This window comes from Pieris napi, chromosome 19 (assembly GCF_905475465.1).
Source record: "Pieris napi chromosome 19, ilPieNapi1.2, whole genome shotgun sequence".
In the NCBI taxonomy this organism is placed as follows: Eukaryota; Metazoa; Arthropoda; class Insecta; order Lepidoptera; family Pieridae; genus Pieris; species Pieris napi.
Window position 1 is genome coordinate 2911252 of NC_062252.1, and position 23487 is coordinate 2934738.

Sequence of the window (23487 nt, forward strand, 5' to 3'; positions counted from 1 at the left end):
TTGTCTCTCGCTAATCAAGTGACTTGCCTTACCTCTAAGGCGGCTTGTTATAACATGAAATATGTATATATCTTGTGCTATATTCGGATGTTCTGGCCTAAAGGCTCTAATGACATACTCACTTTTATTTAAAAATAAATTTAATAGTTTTTGTTCCCCATCAAACTTAGGTATAATATTTAGAATATCAGTTGGAATTGTGCGTATTTCTTGCATTTTTAAGAAAAAAAATATCTATTACAATTAATTAAAAAGTTTAAATTTATATTCTTTACTTACTTACTAATTCAATATAATTTTCTTTTGTTTTCAGTTAAAATCTTTATCAACTTAAAATTACTTAAATCTATTTTACACAATACACAGTCAAACGGAAATAAAATGGGACAGGTTGGAATGCGAAGAGGTTTACTCACATAAGTCTGCAACCCATTTCTTCTATTTATAACTGCTTCTGCTTCTTTCACTTTTTACCTTTTACCGTCGAATTACGCGATCAATAATGACTTATTTGTTTGGTCGTAAAATATCCGTTAAATGCGTAAAAACACACGCGCAACCCTACACTCAGACTGATTTTAAGTCTTCACAGGCGCAGGATCACGACGGATATCCTACCGGCTGCGCCAGTCAAATCGCGACGGTTATCAAAGGTTTTTTTAAAAAGGAAAACTTTATTAAGTAAATTACACTTAATATTCTTAACTTATAGTCGATACGAGACTCTTATTCTAAGTTGGTCGATGTTAGACCCTATCACTATGGTGGTCGATATTAGACTACCTTTAATATAATTATAATCTTACAGCTAAAACCCCTTACATGATAACTTTGATTCGTGGAACACAATGGAATAATAAGACTAAGCATTGATTGCATTAATGCTTATGGTGCTATTTGGGTATCTGTGTGACATTGTAACTATCTTATGAAAGAGATTTATTTACTAAAGTCTGTGATATGATTGACTGAAGCATGAGGTAGATATGACGGCAACCTCTTCATTGACTTTTAAATGGCATTTAGCATTGCCTACTAAATTGTCAAAATATGAAATACTTATTGTTTCGTCGGGAGTCGAATCCAAGACGACTGTTTAATATTAACTTTTCATCAGTGGCTTATGGTGTCACTATACATCAATGTTTTGTAAAACGGTCCCAGGTTGTGATCACTCTCTTTTCTCTCTCTCTGGTCAGCTGTATAGTATATATCTGGCGCGAATAATTTTCCTCTACCAACTTCGGGCTTGCGCTTCTTTTACAATTGTGTATAATTTTGAGGACGACAAGTCTTGACTTGATCAGTCCATCTCGTTGGCAAACGGTACTGGCTGACTCTCTCTTATATTTAGATAAGCGGAGAATACTGGTAAGTCATACCTACATATACAGCTGTGATGACCAGAAATAGCTAAAGGCCGCACAGCAGCTTAAGGATGTAACATGTACATTTCTTTAAACAAGTATTATATGCAGATAGTTGTTATGTCTTGCAAAAATCATTGACTCTGATGTGAAGAATCAGAAAGATAAAACAATCACATACCTATTACTTTATGAGCACCAGCTGCTCCAGTTACAAGCATCTCTTAAATATGTAATAAGTTTTAAAGTTCACGCAATTTATGTTCTCGTGGAATGTCGAACAAATCCTTGAATAAAATTTATGTTGGTAGTCGGGCGTATAGAATTCTGTTGCAATCTACGTATCTTTTGAACTAGTAAGAGGAAACTCGTTCCAACTCCGGGCATCAAATAACCTGAACATTTGTTAAATGTATGCAGTGTTCGAAACTTTATTTCACTATGACACCTGTATTTGAAAATTTAATCTTGAAGTCCAGTCTGCATACGTTACATTCTGAACAAATTGAAATACCTTGGACCTTTTTTAATTTAGTGTTATCTGAGTTTAGTAGTTAGGAAGTTGTGTTAACTACGGCTTTATATGATGAATAGGAACATTCTTCCATGATCCTACTTCCCTTGACCAGGATCCTGTTTCCATGATGTTGGTATTGTGGGTAGTATGTTAAATTCATGGTAAGTTTTGTGCCCGACTGCCTTGTGGTGTTGTGGAAAGTGGAACTCGCTATTGGACCGTTATCTACCGATCGTACAAATTCTATCGTAAAATCATATGCAGCCAAACGGGCTGCCCATCTCTGTAACCGACTTGCTGCAGTCAGAGGAATACCTCCCTTACTGCCAAAAATATATGTCAACGGTTGATGATCCGTACGCAATGTAAAACGTCTTCCAAACAAATATTGATGATGTTTAAAAACACCAAAGACAATAGCGAGCGCTTCCTTGTCTAATTGACTGTAACTGCGTTCCGCCGCATTAAGCGTGCGAGAAACACAGCTTACGGGCCGCTCGACCCCGCCCGGATAGCGGTGCGCTAACACAGCACCCAGCCCATAAGCGCTGCTATCCACTGACAAAACTAACTCTCGACCTTCCTCATAGTGCGCTAAAACCCGTTTACTCAAGAGTGATCGCTTTGCCTTTACAAACGCCTCCTCACATTTCGAATTCCAGTCCCAAGAAGAATTTTTTTTTAATAAATTATGTAACGGTTGCAAAAGAGTACTTAAATTAACAATAAATTTTCCATAATAATTTAACATGCCTAAAAAACTTTTTAATTGAGTTACATTACTTGGCGTGGGTGTACGACGATAAGCAAAAGTACCCATATGGGTAGTAATGGCCGTGACCGGCTGTGATTCCTCAGATAAAAGACACTGCTCGTACGCGTGCGTTAAATCTATTTTCGTAAACTGCTCCCCCCCTCTTAAATTAGCAAATAATTCATCAATTCGTGGTAATGGATAAAAATCTCTTTTTAATTTGGGATTCACAGTAATTTTATAGTCCCCACAAATACGTATCTCCCCATTTTTTTTAACTACTGGTACGATTGGGGTCCCAAAATCAGAGTACTCCACCCGATAAATGGATCCGTCTGCCTCAAGACGCGCTAGCTCGTTCTCAACTCGCGCGCGAAGTGCTAGTGGCACCGGTCTCGCTCGCACATAAACCGGTTCGTTATCGCAAAGTTGTAATTGAATAGTTTTCTTACATGTGCCCAACTTATTACAAAAAACTTCTGGAAATTCCTTGCTTAATCTATTCACAAAAGAATCTTCCGCTATTTCATTAAGATAAATTTCTTTAATATTCAACGCACGTAACCATTCTCGTCCTATTAAAGGTCTAGCACCTTCTTTTATAATATATAAACGTAATGATTTAACTTCCACGTCGCCCAAACGTACATTTACCTCAATGTAACCCAAAGACTCGATCTGAGTACCTGAATAAGAACGTAAGATTATGCCATCCCTTATAATTACTTTATGACAAAAAAATCTATTATACATTTCTTCACTTATTGCTGATATACGACTTCCCGTGTCTACTTCGCATCGAATTAAATTACTGTCTATAAAAACCTTTATAAAATAAGGTTCGTTACCCTGACTGCTCAACTTCAAATTATATAACTCAACATCAGATTCGTCCGACACAAAGTTCTGTCGACTATCACTACCACGCACTTGTTTGCACATCACTTTTAAATGACCCCGTCGGCCACACTCATCACAATTGTATTGCTTAAAACGACACTTATCCGCTGTGTGCGCCTTGCCACAGCGCCAGCATGAAACACCAGAACCTGAAGTCCCCGCGCTTCCACCTGCTGAACGCACAGCAACACCAGCGCCCTTGGCGCTCGGTATGTAGGTCGTGCGCGGCTGTTGGCTGCCACCGCCACGCGCGTAATGCAAGCCCTCGCTCACCTGACCGCCTGTTGTTCCTGATGCCTCATTCACCGATGCCCGTGTGGACCCACTGACCTCTGCGTGCCGTTCAGCCGCCTCCAATGCCAGTGCCAGTTCCACAGCCTCTTTATACTGTATCTTTTTCTCGGCAAAAATTCGAGATCGCATAGCATCATTCGCGAGACCCGATACAAATTGATCCCGAAGATTTTCTTCCAAAGTTGAGCACGATGAACACTTGCCGAAATTACATGAAGAGGCCAAGTGTTTAAGGGCCTGCAAGTAGTCGGTTAAAGACTCCCCATTTTTTTGCCGTCGCAAACGAAACACGTGCCGTTCCGCGATTTCGGACCTCTGAGGTTCTAAATGTTCTGTTACTAATTTGACTAACTCATCAAATGTCGAATCCTCAGGAAATCCTGGTGCACAAAGATCACACATGAGCATATATGTTTCTTCTCCGACCACGGTCACCAGCATACTAACTTTTAATTCTTCGCTAATGTTATTTAATTTTATAAATTGTTTTACACGCCGAATATACGCTGGCCATTGCTTGGAACCCAAATTAAATGATTCAATTTTCCCAATCGACATTTTATACTTTTTAAATCGTTAAACCTCGTCGCCAAATGATACGTCAATAAAAGGCGGGCTCGGAAGACAGACTGATTTATTAATGTTCGTAATAGCAGGTAGGCGATAGATGCTACAGTGCATACCCACTAAAGCCCCACGGCTTCAACAGCAATCACCCGAGGCAGGACACGGTAACAGCGTAGCTTTGTCCGCATTCCACCACTTCAGCCGTTAAAATCACGGCATGATTGATGGGGAATGGACCTTGGTATAGACAGGACCATACTCACATCAACCAATTCCTCCTGATTTGTAGAGCTGGGGAGGTCGGGTACAATGCTTGCAAGGACGTCAACATGCCATCTTTTGGGAACAAATGGTAACAGGTTAACAACCTAATCAGAGTAAGGGTTGTTCTCGTTAGCTAAGTCTTTATTTCAAAACATTAAATTTGCCTATAATTTAAGAGGATGAATATCTTTATTATATTTCGTATACCTTTTCCAAAAACAAGTATTAGTAGTATCACGTCATTGGCAAACCATCTACATTATACTAAACCCTTTATCATAAACAATAGCTTCAATATAAAATAGTGATATATATAAACGTCTAAAGAATTTTATTTCTCATTACAAAATTTATCATTCTCATTCAAATTTTTTTTGAGAAACTTAATATTATATTATTAGTTAAAAGAAGCGGATTTAATTTAAAAACAAAAGATTAATACACACGAAATTGATTTTATAAAAAAACAACAATCAAAAGATTAGAACGTGTAGGTACTTTACACTTTTAAAATTTACTGAGGGTAGGATAGTAACACGTCCGTTCCGCATGAAGTCTCGAAATAAAAAGTGAGTCAACGCCGGTTTTGCTTCCCGCTATATAGGTTTCAGCTCCAAGATGGCGTCAGCCCGCTAACAATATTATAAAACAGGCCAATAGTTCAGGTGAATTCTAGACGGTAATTTATTAAATAATTGCACATCCTTATACTTAATAGACCTCTAATATTATCATTACGATTGATCTATTCATGTTTGTATAAATATTATTAAAAGAAATTACCCCAAAGAGTTAAAACGTAATATAGAATCGATTAATTCCCACGAACATGAACATTATTGGGAGGATGATCGATGTGCGATTCGATTAGCCTCTACAACGAAATGGTTTTAGTTCCATAATTTGTACTGAGAGCGGACTTACTACTTCGTCATTAGCAACTATAGTTAATGAAGCATATTTTAGAGTTCAACATACTCTGTTAGAGTAAAAAACTGATATAAGAGGAAGTCGTCATTTCACATATAGTGTTATTGTGCGTAGAGATGTGGGCAGTGGGGTCTCTCTGCATCTTCTACCGCATTTAAAATTGTATTCCGAAATGTTGTGTCATTTTTTATCTTTAAAACTTACTTTTTACGTAACGAAATAGGAACGTAATCATTTCTGCGACGCATCAAAATTGAAAAAAATAAAATAAAGTAATGTTTCTTTCTAACTGCGTTATTAACATTTTATTGTAAGTGCAGTGGTTGAACATCATGAATAACCAGCTAACGTTAGTCTAAAGAAAAATCGGTGTGACAGACACAGAAATGTGTCTTATGTTCCCACAAACAGCTAACGTATATTATTTTGTAGGAGTTTGCTGGCATTGCCTTTAATTGCCACTATGTAATCTTTAGAAGAGCCAAAGCCACAGCAGTCACAGGCAGACATTTTTTTTATGTAATAGGAGGCAAAAAAGCAAGAGGCTCAACTTATGTTAAGTGATACTGCCGTCCATGGACACTCATATTGCCAGAAGGCTCACGAGTGCTCTTCAGAATTGGTACGACAATAGACAATAGCCTGGCCATGGTCGCACTGGAAATTTAGATTATTAGACTCTATTAGAGGACGTCATCAGACTGAAACGTCCCATCAAAAGTAATTGCTGTTATTCTTATGTACGTTTTGTATTTGGTTGAGTATTTGAAACTGGGAAACTCCATTATTACAATGAATAATGAAATACTATTGTAATTTACATTAAACACGAGATTATTCACAAATTGAAACGCAAATCAGGTTTATTGTTTACCTTGATGCTCTATTGTATTTCGGCCACAATAACAACAATATAACCTGTTTGTAATTTATTGAAATTAAATTAAATTTACTGCGAATATTTGTTTCAAATGTATTAAAGTTCACTCTACTGTAACAGTAAATGTTAGATTTTACGATTTCATAAAAACTTATGGCGCGATGATTTTCTTAAAGTTATGTTGCATTTTATTACCTTTATGTACTCTCATCCTTAATCAGTTAAGCTACGCTATTTATATACCTAGGTATATTTGCAAAGTCAGGTATAGCGTGTTCAGTACTTATTTGAGGTACCTACAGTAAGACTATTTTGTCGTCGTATTGAGTGACCTATAGTATAGTAGTGTGAACTCAGTTTCCGAACTTAGAAACACATTTGGTCCAATCCTATCTAATTAAGCCGGAGGAGCTCATTCCAGAAATGATGAGTAACCTATATTATGTTGGTGTAATATAGGAAATATGTTGGCCAGTTCCGAATGTCTGTGAAGATTTTTGGTAGATAAGCTTTTGATGAATTCATCATGTAGAATGTTTCTCATGTAAATGACATCTATGTTTTTAGAAAGAAAGAAAGATTTCATCATATCATAGATGTCATCTGTAAGGTAATAAATTCTGCTCTACTTAGTATAATTTTACTACTGTTGAAGAAGTTTTATAGCTTGAGCAAAAGATAGGTTTAGAATATGTTGCTAAATATTGTATAGAGTAAAAAACTCATGACAATAAACTTATTTAAACCTAATTTAGGTTTTTATTTAATAATACTATTATACCCATAACCCTCCACATAACGGACCAAATGGGCGTTTTAGTGCGTACACTGAGTCCTCCATACTACCTATTCCCCAAGAACAATAATATCTGGAGACATTTATGTACATTAAGAGCATTGCTGGCCCACGGCCACGTTTCAATCACGGCTGTGTACGATAAAGGCAAAATTCGTGACACAACCGGCTGCCTTAGTTAGAAGTTTTTTAGTTTTAGAAGAAGAAGTTTAGAAGTTCTACCATGTGAGTCTTGTACAGACGACTGATCATTAAGTAAACTATGATCAAGAAACGTATACAAAAATGTGAGACCAAGCGTATCGCGCTTCTGGTTTTTTATACATACTTAATAAACCTACAAATAATCGTTCCATTGGAACGGAATCAAACAACTGGAAGCCCCTCATTCGAATTGCCATAATCGAGTTATGTATAGTCGATTCAACAAGTGTCCTCAATTATTTACTTATGAGTTATTGCTCATTTAATTGAATTATGAATATGATTTAATCTGACTTATTATACTTTAATGCTTTATTTATATACTTTAATGCACTTTTAACATATAATTTTTATTTATTAAATTACGTACACGTATTTAAACGATCGAAATTCCACAATTAGCTATTACTACTGTATCACAATCATGAAATTTTTGAAATAAATTAAGATGACATATTATTTAATTATTTCCGGTTTAGTATTAGTACCGGAAAGTAAAAATGTGGTTAGCCAATTACTGCTCAGTTTGTTCTTAGTTATAATGCCATAGTAATGAGTTATGTAAATAATCGTGTGGGTACTTGCATAAAAAAAACACTAGTAAAACAGATGCAAAAATCTATCGGTCGTTTGGTTACGGGACTTCAATTTTTAATATAAAGAAATATTCTTTTGACAGTCGTATTTTTAGTTCAAAAAATATAACGTACACTGTTCAAATATCATTCAACTAAAACTACCCTCACAAAAAAGTTAAAATAAATGTATTTCTTATAATACCTTTGAATAGAACCTCTTTATCAGAAGTAATGCTTGCTTTAAAATCATAATTTAAAAACGCTTGAAGGCAATCAGGCTAGACACATTCAGTCAAAAGGTAAGTTTCGTTCTGCTTACAGCTTGATGGATGAAGATGTGCCTTCCTGTGATGTCTTTTGTTGTCCTTTGAAGCTATTGTCATAGAAGAAATGAAAGAAAAAATACAATATTCCGCTTATTTCTCTAAACTACAGTTCCAGAACTTACATGTGTTTATGAAAGTTGAATAAGTTTTATCAAGGGATAAAATGGACTATTTTGTGTATATTAGTTTTGGCACCAGGTAATTTCTAGTTTTTTTTTATAGAACAAATATCGGGGGCAAACAAGCAGGAGGCTCATCTGATATTCAGTGATACAGCCGGTCATGGACACTCTCTATGCCAGAGTGCTTGCGAGTGCGTTGCCGGCCTTTTAAGAATGGGTACCCTCTTTTCTTGTAGAACCCTAAGTCGAATTGGTTCGGAAATACTTCAGTGGGCAGCTGGTCAACAATCCAACTGACCTACATATTATATTATCCTACATATATTATTAATAGATATATATATATACGACTTGACACAATATAAATTGAAACATCAACAATCTTTCAGCTTTAAAATCCTAGATATGTTGCAAAAAATCATGAAACGATTTCAAAAGTATTTTTATAGTTCGCTAAAGGTTTCAGCGGTAATCTCTCACACGTCCGCTATGCGACACATTTGTCACCACGGAAACGATACCAAACGTTCAGAGTTACAACGTTCGCGTTCAAATTTAGTACTTAACTACACCAGCTAGAGACTATTATCCTTTGAAAGGCAGTATTGTTATATTTTTGAGTAGAGCGAGTTGAATGCGACAAATGCATGGTTATCGACGACGGTTATGAGCTCCGAGACACTGATTTATGTTGAAGTATTGGTATAGGCTGTGTAAACGTGGAACAATTTGAATTGTAAGAAATATAAATGATTTTGTATTATTATTTGTTTTTCTATAAGCTACATTTATAGAAAAACAAAAAACATAATATTTAAAAATTATATGGGATGCAACGGGCGGCCGCATTGCTAACAAGCGATCTCTGTCAGGCAACCTTAGTAAGGAAAAAAAATAATATAAAGTGCAAGAAGCGCATAACCAAATCTTATATAAACCAACCTTAATTTAAATAATACAAAAAAATTAATAAAAAAAAACTTAAAAGCTAATCTCAATGATTCATAAATTGAGATGCAATACAAACGAATAAGAATAAGTGTAAATAAGTAATAAATGTTTTTTTATAACAACTTACTTTGCAGTGCCATATGTTCAAAAATACTTCGTTAGGTACCTGGTGTCACATAGAGGTGGTGCGCAGCAAAAACTGACTTGAAGAACGCTCAGTTGTAGAACGACGGTCGAGGTGTAATTTGTAATTTCGCATTCGACGTCCGATTATGAAACTCAGCTGCAGGTAATCAACGGACCAACTTCTTTGAACACTCTCCGACGTCAATGCGGTAGAAGATGCGTGATTTGTATTAAATTAAACTTCTGCAACAAATGCTATGATGATAGTTTATAACTGTGGTTTTTAATGATCTTGGCAATGCTTAATGATTGTCCTTGACTTTAAAATATTTAGAACATATTAGTTTACACTTAAATGCTAAGTAACCATTATAATATATGAAAACTTGCATTCCGAATTCTCTATATACAAATAGGATAAAGTTTAAAGTCAGACCACACTAATATTATTTTGAAGTGAGTGAGAATAAAAACAAAAGACTTCAGGAATACAGTGATTGGACATATGGACGTCATATGGCGTTTTATGCCGCAGGACTAAAGATGCTCTTGACAAATCACAATCGTTGCGTTTTACATTCTCACCCCCAAGAAATGCTTCCATAAAATACGGCCTTTATTATACCAGGTTTTTGGGTAAGGACTCCGTAAGATAAGTCTAATATATAGACAATACAGTTACTGTTTTACCCACATATATACGTTAGAGATGCCAAAGCAACAGATCTCGGTAATATTTGTTAAGTAATATAGCGTATGTACAGCCTTAAATTATATTCAATGCGCGACAAATCACGTTTATCGACGTGTATGAGCTCGCGACACTGATTTATGTGACTTATTTTAAACTACTTTACACTTTCACCTTTCGAAACCAAGACTTTATAAATAAACATTATCATTAACCTTATGTACAGCTGCGACTGTCATGCATGGCATGACAGTATCTTTCGTTCTACTGAGCGTTTTTAAGGCAGTTTTTCCTATGTCGAAACTGCACACTGAAGTATTTCCGAACCAATTCGACTTAGGGTCTTTCTAGAAAAGAGCGTACCAATTCTTCAAAAGCCGGCTACGCGATTGCGAGCCCTCTGGCAATATCAGTGTCTAAGGGCGGTATCACTAAACATCAGGTGTGCCGCCTGCCCGTTTACCATTTACCGTAACCTATGTCATTATTTACCTTGACCTATTTCTCATTTGCTTATGTTACCTCTAACATAGATTTCTGGTGTACACATTTAGACTTACCTATATATCAAACGTCATTTGTTTTGTGGATTATTATTTGCATATCGCATTTCCTTGTCATTTGAATGGACAAAGCCCAACACGAAAAGGTCGCTTCAAGTAGTTCAATTAAAAACACAAACAATTAATTAATGGGATATGGGTTTAGTGGTAGTCCATCTATATTTTATATTATTTGATATCTATATTTTCTAGTCAAAATCTGGCTATGGGAACTACAGTATCCACTTATACTGTCGTATTAGTAAAATTATAATTACGCCTATTTTGTACCTTAACCAGAGATTCACACCAAATTGTGCCTGAAAAGGATTTTACCAATACACACAACAATATACCTTTTACCTAGGTATATTTGTTAGTATCCTAGGTAGGTAGTAGTAGTAGTTAAGTCTAGGTTTGGAATCCCAAAAAACCCCAACAGCCCCATCCTTGGCTACTCACGTTCATTCAGCGTTGATGCCTTTTGAATTTGAAAGTTCGAGGTATCTTGCAATATTAAAGACATTTCTTGGAAGATTTATTCAACAAGAAATATTTAGTACCAACCAACAACTGGGCCAACATTTATTTCGGTAATAATAACAATGTGATGTGGAATTTTAACAAGCGCAGTGTGTAATTACTTGACACGAATATTGTGTTGTACAAATTACGCGTAATACTTTAAATTGAGTTGAAACAGGGATTCATTTACATGTTATAAAAGAATTTAATGCAGTATTTAAGAGAAAAAAAGACTTTAATCAACATTATTTACCCGTGTTTATTATTTATAAATTTCCTTTCAGAAATGCATGGATGAACCGATTATGAAAGTGTTTCCCTAATGAGAAATATACCTGATTAAAATAAAGAAAAAAATCACGTCGATTTGAAATAAGTTTCCGAGAAATTTATCAATAATTAATTACGTCCACGTGCTTGATTTGCTATTAACCTCTTTTTTAATTCTGTCCAATGAAATTATATTAATCGAAATAGATAAATTAGAAACACTGCATTATCTATCTTAAAAGGTTATTTTCATTTTCACGTCTTAAAACAATGTTACATAATAAAGAGCCGTAAACGTCAATTATGATTACACAAAAAAGTCATCAGCATAGTCACATATTTTATAGATATATATTATATATGTACAGTGCAACCTCGATATAACAAATCGGAGGGGAACAAGAAAATATTCGTAATATCAAGTAATTCGTTGAACTGAGGTTTGTTATGTTGAGGTTAGATTGGTCTAAAATTCGTTATAAAGAGGTAAAAGAATAGTTTTTTAGAACACCTTTTACGTTTCTGAGCCATTTTAACTTAAATCTTTAACAATAGTGACGAGCAGAGGTGTTTACATTACTTTCCATCAAAACAACAATGATTAGTGATTACTTTACAAACAAAAGCGTGTCGAAACATGTCGAGACATGAATCACATTATAAGATTAAGAGTTATATTATTGGTGGAAACTTTATATAAAGGTTTTGGGTTGGCAAAATTCGTTAATTAGAGGTATAAATACTTTTTCTTGATAGTTGAAAATTCGTTATAAAGAGTTTGTACGCAAAGAATGTTCGCAATGTAAAGGTATATTTTATATTGACTCTTATGGACAATTCAAGGGGATTACGAAAAATTTGTTAAATCGAGGAAATCGTTATATTGAGGTACGTTATATTAAGGTTGCACTGTATTATATAAAAGAAATGTTAGCCCTGTCTCATCTCCCTCCCTCCTCCCTATCACCAAAGCTGTCGCTTCCGCAGAGCAAGCGGAAAATAATAAACTGCAAAAATACAAAAGTTTTGCCTCCAACTTTGAGTTCTCTTCGGAGTAGATATCTCTTGGGCCGTGGGGTTCAAGTGTACCAACACTAAATTAAGATTTTAAGTTGGCACATAGTAGATAGCACCGGTGAACCCAGAGCTGGTGCTTTCCTCGCTCAACGTGACGTTACAGAGGAAATGCTGCCAGAATTAAAGTTTCACTTCCAGAGGGACAAATGTTTTTAAATTATTTAAAAAAAATGTTTCTCACTTCTATTTTTCAAAATTAATAATTATTATATATTTTTTACTTTTTTTAGAATTTTCAAAATGGTTTAAAAATTTTAAGTGTATTGAAAAAAAAACAAATATTGTCGTGGCCCATATCCTAAAATAGTGATTCAACTATTGATTAACTATAAATAAAGGACCGCCTCATGCTATGTTCAAACACAAGTTACAAAAACGTGGGTTTCGCGGTTTTTTTCAGTTAAAAAAAATCGGAACGCCTCAGAGGTAACGCCGCATGAGTCATGTTTTTTCGTGCGTGCACCCGTTGAATTTGAACCCATTGAATTATAAGACGTTGTCACGTCAAAAAGGTCATATAAAATAATAATCATTGTGAAGTCATCACTGATGGAACGACTGAAATGTTTTAATTCGCATTTTAACTCAATTCCCCAACAAAAGAAATAGGATATTCGGCCTTTGAAAAACAAGCATTGCATGGCGATGGCCGACATGATAACGCTGATAATTACGCACGATACAATATTGAATGTTATTGTTTGGAAACTGTCGATATCGCGCTGTTTGCTCAACATGTTTCCAGTTTTACATTTAATTTAACACTTGCTAGTTTTTCGACGTCAGTTCGCCTTTGTTAACTAAAATAAGGGGCCCCTTATTGAAGTATACATAATTTAGAGCTAAAACCCTTCACTCATGGGTCTTTAAATTAGTAAAGTAAAAGTAAAAGTAAAAATCATTTAATCATGTAGGTAACATAATGAAAACTTATGACTCGTCAGTAAATAAATACATATTAATGCTTCTAATTTTACATTTACTGCCAGTTCTCAAATCAAGGGCGTAGAACGGAAGAGAAGAACTGGCAATAAACTCTCCGCCACTCTTTTTAATCGCCATTTTATTTTACACAACGTTTGTAAGGAGCTGCAACCATTACACCATGTTCCACATGACATATCAAGTAATTAATAATAAGAACATAAATTTAAAAAAAAAACAAAGACTTGTCCTCTATCAGCAGGAGGCATGGTGAAATAGGAGCACGTACTTACATTCTCGTGGGAACAACATGCAAACACATAGTCGAAATAAGCGACATCACCGCATACACAAGCAGCACCCGTTCAAGAGCATGACGCATGGCCAGCCATCGGCCCCCTCGCCATATTTTAGGGAGAGAGACAACCCGACGCATGGACGCCGCCACAAGCAATGACATTTAAGTGAGCATGACGATCCTTGAAATGTAAATTTGGCTACCTAAGGAAAATTGCTTCTATCTATAACTTCTTCGTAGTCTTCATTACTGTAAATCGTGTCTGTCCCTAACCGATACGTCGACTCGCTGCCTCCACACCATTCTATCCTCAGCTTGTCTCACTGCATTCGGTTGTTCGTATTGACATTTAAATAGAGTTGCACAGTTCTAGATATATAACTGTTATTTAATACTGTTTTAAATTCCGGAGGCAACGGTTGTGTTTGTGATTTCTCATTTCCTCTAAATACTATATAGTGTTATACTTATTGATATGCCGTAGGAATATATGTAAATATACTAAATATTTATTCCATTATTTGTAATAATATAATGCTACTATGAAAAGCAATATGCGTGTTTTACATCTCATTAATGTCATAAAATAAAATAAACTTAATTTAAGTAAACCATCTAAAGACAATCTAAAAAATATAAGGACAACACAAGTGCGTGTTATGCGGTAGCGTTCTCTGTATATAATGTATATTGTAAATATAATCGTTATCTTGCTACACAATAGAAAAAGACATTAATTCCGTGCGAAATGAAGAGGAGATAAAAATTCCTTCAGTAATTTGTTCGTCCTTTGTGTTCCTGTGAAAAGGTGAGCGCTATTGTGTTTCATACAACTGACTGATGCGTGCCCTATACAAGTACAGTTAGTACGTGTATGGTGTACATTCGAAATATGAATTTTAAAAAGAAAACGAATAATGGCCTGTATTTTTCAATTCAATTTTCAATCTGCCTTATCTGTATTCTTATTATAGACTTGAAAGGATTCGCAAATAATATACATTGTTTATTTAAACACATTTTCATTTATATTATTTTTACATTTATTTTCACATATTTAGAAATCTATCGTGTTATAGAAAGTATAAATGTTTGGCGCGCTTTTCATTCGTAATATTATATTGAGGGTAAGTTTCCTAACTTTACCTTTTATAGGAAATTGTTAAAGAGTTCATTTAACATGCAACTATTAATTACAAATTTTAGGCATGATACTCTCATTAATACCTGATTAATTTTTAAAACGGCTCGGAACATTTTCGATATTACTTCTATGGTAGATACTATCAGACAGCGGCAACCTACGATCACGGTGCTACGGTACCACACAATATCTTATGATTTCACCATACAGCTTCATACTTACACGGCTATAACAAAACAAACCAGATGCAGAAATATGTCTACCCTGTGCCCAGGATTCAGGCTTTAAGATACTTCGCACCAGCTCCATTGCAATATCATCTTATATCGATGTAAACACTACCAATGTAAAATATAGGTCACACAATGGAAAAGAGCTTGGTCGGAATAAGAAAAGCTGACAAGTGAAGATACCAGGATGTTAAAGACAATACAAGTGGAAGTAGATTGGGCAAGATATAAGATGTAAGGAGAAATTTGTCCAGTTATTCGAGAATCGTGGTACAGGATGACCACATGAGCGATGGGATGACGTATTATAAACATGATGGGAAGTATATGGCGGCTCGTGGCGCGCAATGAAAGTGAATGGAGAAGAGTGAGGCTTTGCCACTTGGCAAGCGGATAAGGAGCTGGTGTTAGTTATAATATTATTAGAATAAGACCTAACATTTTATGACAATACTTTAGTATGACAATAAAATGATTATTATTATCCTTATAAGTAGTTTTTTTTCTCATATCCATCTCCTTTCGAAGATTAGCGATCATGGCTACGTTATTTTTGGATGCTACTCTAAGCAGATTTCCTGCAATTTATCCCCCCCCCCCCCTTTCTCTTGTCAGCAAAAGTAAGCAAAGCTCTCAAAAATAATAGTAGTGTTATAAGTCAGCTCATTGTTATCAATAACATAACAGCAAGTTAATATCTGAATAAAAACAATACGATTTTACACAGAGCTACAGATTTCCGCACAAAACTTAATCCAATTACCTTCCGTACCATTTCTTATTTAAACTTTTATGAGATCGCAATGTTACTGAGTGAAACGAGCGTTATTATGTTTGCGAAACGTTATTTTACAATTCTTGTGAATCTGCTGTAGAGGGAAAATAAAGATTTTAATCTTAAAAATCTTTTTAGATAGGTGTTTTTTAAATCAAATCTTGAGTAAAACTAGGCCGGATCTTACTATGTAATATGAATAATGTAGGTTTGTGTTTTGTTTCACAATGATATTTGATATCATATAATTTAAGTCTATATAATTAAGAACTAATGTAACTACTACTATTCTAATTTTTAAAATCGAATAATGTTTTTAAAATCCACTCCTAATTGTATTAATTTGTGGTGGTGTAGTTTATGTTATTAGAATAAAAAACCTATAAATAAATTCAGATATTTGTCCATAGCTAAAATTTTCTTTATTTGAATTACGGACACAGAGCCCAAAGATATGTGTCCATAGAGAGAGATAATACTAGAGGTAACTGTAGTGTTCTGACAAACACGGGCTGCAAATATGGGCCGCAAACATTGGGATATTCGCATACACGTTAAATTGTCTCATCAATACCTCTTTAAATCAACAATCCATGTAATTAATTTAGCGTTTAATATTTACTTAATATCCATTTATATTCCTGCGATTCTCAACCATGAGGTCGTACATTCGAATTACGGCTGTGCAGCAATTTTTTTTTTTTTTAAAGACAATTCACACCAATTGACCTAGTCCCATGCTAAGCTGGTGAAGCTTGTGTTATGGGTACTAGGCAACGGATATACATACATATTATAGATAGATAGACATATAAACACCCAAGACCTAAGCTCAACACCAAATGCTCATCACATCGATGTTCGTCTCAGCCGGGGATCGAACCCGGGACCCATGGATTCGCAGTCAGGGGTACTAACCACTAGACCAATGAATTGCTTATAACACATGTTCATACCGTGTAGGAAATCTGGCATTAAACACATAATTCGAATACAAAAGAAATACGCAATAATTTCAAGGATATAAGCTATTACAGGGTTATTGAAAGGATGATAAAAGAGTAACCTGTGCTAACTACACGATATCCCATCTCTTTCATGGATAATTAAATTGGTGTAATAAAACCAAACGATACCAATGTTACTAGGAATTACTAAGCGTTTTCATATTCTTTTTATAGTGCTCTTACCGATCGGTATTAAAAGCGCTGACTATTCACTGTCTGATCACCAATTATGAATATAATTGTTTAATTGTGTATAATAAAATGCCTAAAACAGAATCGGTACATTGAACAGTCGGAATGTCCTCCACACTAACTTAATGGTTCACGTGGAAAAGACGACATTAAATATCAGAAGTAAAGTGATTTGATGAAAAAATGAAGTCACTGGAAAGATTCACGAAACTGTTTTGTGCGTATCTTGTATTTCCCCAAAGGCAGGGATTTTCCGGATCACTTGTTACTAAATAGCAACACTTAAGTAGCTTTGAAGACGACGTTCAATAACGGTTCGTTACTTTTAAATATATAGGATATTTTTGGATGTTACAATGGGAACGTTGTTCGCTAATTTATCCTTGATCCCTGACGTTTCATTTCAAACCTTTTTATTTAAAAGAACCTTTTATACGAATTGTAATGATTAAACAACTTGCAATACACATATATATATATCTTCCTTCTTCCTAAAGAACCCTTGCCCGCTCTACGCCCTTGACTTGCGAACTGGTAGTAAATGTAAATTTACAATTAATTTAACTTCTTTCTGACAATTCATAAGTGTACTTGTTTATCTACATGAATAAAGATATTTTGAGTTTGAGTTTGAACTGATAGTGTAGATTCAACTGTTCATATTCTGGAAAGTTACATGGTTGACGCATACAATACAATATATGATAGGTTGATCCTTTGGAGTTGCGTAGAAGCGTTGGGTCTTTCTGCATGTTGTACCGCGTTTACCATGGAGACTGTTCAGAGGATTTGTTCGGATCAAAACCTCCAGCTGAGTTTCATCATCGGATAGGCATATGCCTATTCATATGAAATTCACATCATTTTGACGTCCATTTTCCAAACGTTACTGCACACCACCGCTACGTGGAACCGGCTGCCTGTAGAGGAATTTTCCAAACAAATACGACCCTTTCAAGATTGCGTCCGTTGTTAAAAGGCCGGACGCACTTGCGAGCCCTCTGGCATTGAGAGTGCCTGTAGCCGGCGGTATCACTTAAAATCAGATGACCCTTTAGCCCGTTTGCTCACTGTTCTATCAAAAACCAATACATCAGATTTCAATATTCGGACGACTCTTTTGTCCAGTGGTTAGTACCCCTGACTGCGAATCCATGGGTCCCGGGTTCAATCCCCGGCTAAGACGAACATTGATGTGATGAGCATTTGGTGTTGTGCTTAGGTCTTGGGTGGTTAAATATGTATTTATATGTCTATCTATCTATGATATGTATTTATATCCGTTGCCTAGTACCCAGAACACAAGCTTCACCAGCTTAGCATGGGACTAGGTCAATTGGTGTGAATTGTCTTTAAAATATATATAATATATAAAGTTATACGTGAAAAACACACATGAAATATATTTTTATATATACTATGTATTTTCTTGCTAATAATAAAAACACTTTTAAAATCATAAAACTTTAAAGGTACATGCATAAGTAAGGAAAAGCTTGAATCCCCGTCTCTCGGTATTGTTTCCAATATCACTTAAGATCTGCAACAGCTGTATTCATTTCACGAGTGAGACTTGCAAAATAACTTAAAAGAATATTCTCATTGAATTTAAGAAAGTAAATGTATTTCATTTTATTTGAATGTGAGTTCAGAAGTATTAACGGAATAAGTTTCATATAATGAGCACAAGACATCATCATATTTTCAAATGAGTCTTGTCATTATTGTCTTCTTATTTTTAAGCAACTCATCGAAGGAGAAGGTGTATTTTTTCTGTTAAGAAAAGAAGATCAGCCATTTTCTTGACACATGTCATTGACTTTTTTTTTTTATATTTTGGCAACAGCTTCAACTTTATGCCAGTTTCAAGTAAAAGGTTGAGAAACTACACGCGAAAAAAAATAAACAAAGACATCAAAAGGAAATAAAGGGATAAGCTGGTTAAAAACAAAATATGTACATAAACATCTTAATATTATTATAGATTATGAAAGAAGATAATACATTATAATACAATAAAGGATAAAGCAAAAGGCAGGAGATTTTAGTCGAAAACGGAACATGAAGTGATTGTAAGGAATTCAGAAAGGAGGTAGGTCATATTGGGAACAAGAAAAGAAATATGGTCGAGGTCACCAATATCTTCTCCACACTCACAAATATTACTATCAACAAAACGAAGCCTTGCTAAATGATGAATCATTGACTTTTGTTTTGGCTTTAACAAATAGCACTGCTGAATAATGCCACCTATTGATAACAGAACTTTAGATTACTTTCGTAAACTCGGCCATTCTATGCAAATATATCTTATAAATGCAAAAGTTTCTCAATAACTTTAGAATAACTGAACGGATTCTTTCCCTTGTGGGATACCTAAAGTTTCACATAGGTAACACCAAGTAAGTAACATTGATTGATTACCTCTCATATTTGAGCAGCAGAACCATTACCTCTAAGAAACCAAAATTAATTAATTACACCTTTAATGAGTTAAACACGTACTTGTTTCAGACAAGAAAAGTTAAGAGAAAAGCTAATCTGTTAAAGGCAACGTGCGTGCAACATTCGCGCAGCTTCGTCCCTAGTTGTTTCCTGTTCTCGTTGATTCAATTCGACAAACGGTCCTTCAAGAAAGAGCGTACCGCTTCCTAAAAGGCCGGCAGTGTATTTGCTAGCGCCTTCTGGCAGTATAACATCATCTGCCCGTATGGCTCCATTAAAAAATATATTTCATTTTTGCCATAATTTGATATTAATACAAATTTTTACCGTCTGTGATCTTGGTCCTTGATAAAAATATTAACTGGGTAGAAGACAGTATTTGGATCTTTGTTAATTAGCCACTGTTCATCTCGTTTTGGCACTGCATACAAACTCAAACTCAACAAACAAATATTATGCATTTGGCACAAAGAAACCAAGTTCTTAATGGACGTTCGGGCTACCAAGCGCTTTTGCAAAACACTTTTAGTACGTTTATTTATTTATTTCGTAATCCTACAGCTAAGAAAAATTATATATAATAACATACAATTACACTGAAAATATAGCCAGAGATGGAATACATATTAACTTAAACAGGTCAAGGCTTAAATATTAGTCGTTGTATGTCCGGGTTGCGCGATACAAAACTTAGTTTTTTGCATAGTTAGTGTTGATGTGAGGAACATAAACAAAGCACGATTACGAGTCTGGTAGGCGGGAACAAGGAAGGGCATTTTTCTAGGACGGAGCTGCGTTTTTTTTATACCTTTTATTGCAGACATTTTTGAAATTATTTAGACTTCAAGACCGCTGCTACCTCCTCAATAGGTTGCCCAACCGGTAGATACCACCGTCGGCTATTCATAACGAACCACCAACTCGTGCAGGTGAGGTTGACTGTTGCGCCGGTTAAGATGTGATTTCCCTCCGAGTGAGTTCTCCCCTTACTATTCCTGCGCAGAGGCGATGAGAACTTGGAGAAATTATACGTGGTTGGTAACACACAAAAGAAAGATCTCGTGATCGTCGTCAAAACTGTTTACTGTAATACGAGAGGCGCTGGACAGAAACCTGTGGAAACAGATATCCGCTCCAGATATTTCTTTGACCACAACTCTGAGATATCAGCTGCTAACAGAAGAGAGGCTTATTGCAGATCCCGTCTATATATTACATCAGACTTTATTAGTCTGTGACAGCATGAAACTTCCTTAGAAAGTAAATACAAACACATGAATTACACTAATAATTAATAAATTAAGAGCAAAACATCGCCGTCGTAAAGTGAAATCGTAAATTTTTATTAAGTCCCAAATATAAAAGTATGCGCACAAACTTTATTAAAAACACCCATAAATCAAGCCATCTTAATTACTTTGGGTATATTTTTTAATTTTGAAAGAACATATTTCGCACCCTAACCGCCGTTACTCACGTACTTACTTGTTTTTAGGTTTGTTAATAAATAAATAGGGATATCCGTTTTGAAAGCATATGTATTTATTTTATAAATAAACTACAGAGAGAGATAGCTGCTTAATTACTCAGAGACATTAATTAGTTTTATGGTATTCTATTTTATTTTTATTTATTTCTGTAAGTTTTTCTGATATAAACATATTTTCTTCATATAATCAAAGATTAATCTTAAGTAAACTGCCGGATCACATATTAACCAACATTAAAACATCTAGTTTGACCTGTATGTATAACATTGGACTATCTTTTAAGGTGATCTTAGAAGTTTCATGTGTTTATTTGACCTCAAATTTCTCGGAAATTACAAGTCATATCAAGATTATTCTTTTTGATTTTTATACACGTAATTTCCAAGTTAGGGAACATTCCGCCAACTTTTCTTTAAGTTCGATCAAAATGGGCTCAGTAGTTTTCGAGATAATGGTTTCGCATTTCTGGAGTGTAGGTAAATAATGTTGATAGGTATTTGAAGTCGGTTTAATTTTGTTAAATTACTTTTATTTTACTTATTATAGTAAGGCTTGAGAAGCCTCTAGAATTAAAATTATAATACGGAACAAGAACTAAACAAATTATATGTATAATTAACCGCATATTTAAAATAACACAATGTCGCTAGAACGCCCTTTAAAGCTGGCCAGTGAAATTATATTGTTTAGTGTACTTTAAAGAATAATAAATAATATATTTATAGTCATGATTATATATGATACTAAGTCGCAGTAGCTTTAATTAATGTAACGCGAACATAGTCACCAACTACTAAATGCACGTCGAGCATATAAAGCACTCAGAAAATTACTTCAAGACTCATGCAGTTGGTGTAATGACATCCATCTAGAAAATCGTTTCAGCGCGAGTAATACAAAATGGACACATTCATTCCCTAATGCATCGTTGTAATCTTGGGTTCTTCCCTAAAAGCTAAAGTCCAATATCTTTATAACCCTTTCGCGTAATGTCATTTTCGGTACCTAATGTCATTATGTTACACTGCCACTGTTAAACATGGACTGACTTTTCCGTATTCTTAAAGAGATTTACACCAAACAAACATTAAACGAACAACAAAATTATAAAACTTATATTATCCTAGATTTGTGTTTAAAAATGTTAAATAAGTGTTTATTTAGATCGTAGTGAAATTTACCCGCGTAAACCAAAAACAATATTGACTACAGATAATTTATTTTTCTTAATTATTTGCCTCGATCAGGCTTAAGTCTTTAGACTCTACCCTGTGGAAACACATATATATATTTCTTTTAAAAGTTCTGCAATCTCGTGAAAAAATATTTAACAAATGCACACTAAATAAAAAAGCGCCCATAATTTTTCCACAGATTACTTATTAGGATTATGACGGTTATGTTTGAACTGTCAAGTGTCAATGTATATTTTGCAAATAAAACATAAACAACCGTTGTGTATGGACTAAAGTCCTTTGCATTTCCCATTAGGGATAAATTAATATCATGATAAACAAATGTTTTTCATAGCCCCTCAACGTCACATTGAAAATATTCCAATAATATTAAGTAAGCATTACGAGGGTTTGTTTTTGGGTAAAAATATTTGTATTACGTGTTGTTATATGGTAATTATTTCAAATTATAATATCTGAAATTGCACAGTGAAATTTCATACTCATTACCTCTATAGTGAAGTCAATATTTAAATATTGTAATAAATTGAACCCGACCCCTTTATTAAATTTAAAAGATAAATTTAATTTTAATAGCTTGCAACAAAAATAATATTAAACATAATATCTCTTACTGTCGTATTCTTAAGTTTTAACGGTTATTTAAAAAAGTTAACTATGATCAGAAAATATTAAAATAACATAAATCGGAAGCTAAACAAAAAAAAAATACGCCGGACTATTCTCTAAAAATAACATTATAATTATTAACTTATCATTAGAAATAATTAGAAGGACGTCTCTTAATATGACAGTAATTTTCTTTTGCAAAGCGATCACCAAAATCTAGTTCGAAATCGCAGCGAGGTTTTTAAGAAATTTTGCAAACATTTTAATAAACATCACAAAAATATACAAAGCTTTAAAAGTATGTCACAAAGTATATACAGGCATAATAGGAGCTACAAGGAAGCCTTTATTCGAGGACCGGAAAAATATAATGTACACAAAGACGACGTAAGCCTTTTGTGAGATTAGCGAGTCTCAGTTCTGGGACCAACATTGTCTTGTGGATGTGGACAACATTTCTGAATTATAAAGGATATTGTACAGTCTATATCGCGAC

The 23487-nt window shown here is 34.6% G+C and overlaps 1 protein-coding gene across 1 annotated transcript; it reads right to left on the reverse strand.

Moving 5' to 3' along the window:
- Positions 1-1938: 1938 nt before the first annotated feature.
- On the reverse strand, positions 1939-4464 carry LOC125059070 (uncharacterized protein K02A2.6-like). The gene is made up of 2 exons (XM_047663269.1): positions 2668-4464; positions 1939-2000 (listed from the first exon to the last, which is right to left on the reverse strand). Exons 1-2 carry the CDS (start codon positions 4388-4390, stop codon positions 1939-1941), a joined length of 1785 nt encoding a protein of 594 aa, XP_047519225.1. The 5' UTR covers positions 4391-4464.
- Positions 4465-23487: the final 19023 nt, after the last annotated feature.

Coding starts and splice junctions, on each gene's coding strand:
- LOC125059070 (XM_047663269.1), bottom strand. CDS start 4,390: ATGTCGATTGGGAAAATTGAATCATTTAATTTGGGTTCCAAGCAATGG. Junction 2,001..2,667: donor TCGTCGTACACCCACGCCAA/GTAATGTAACTC, acceptor TCATGGAAACAG/GATCCTGGTCAAGGGAAGTA.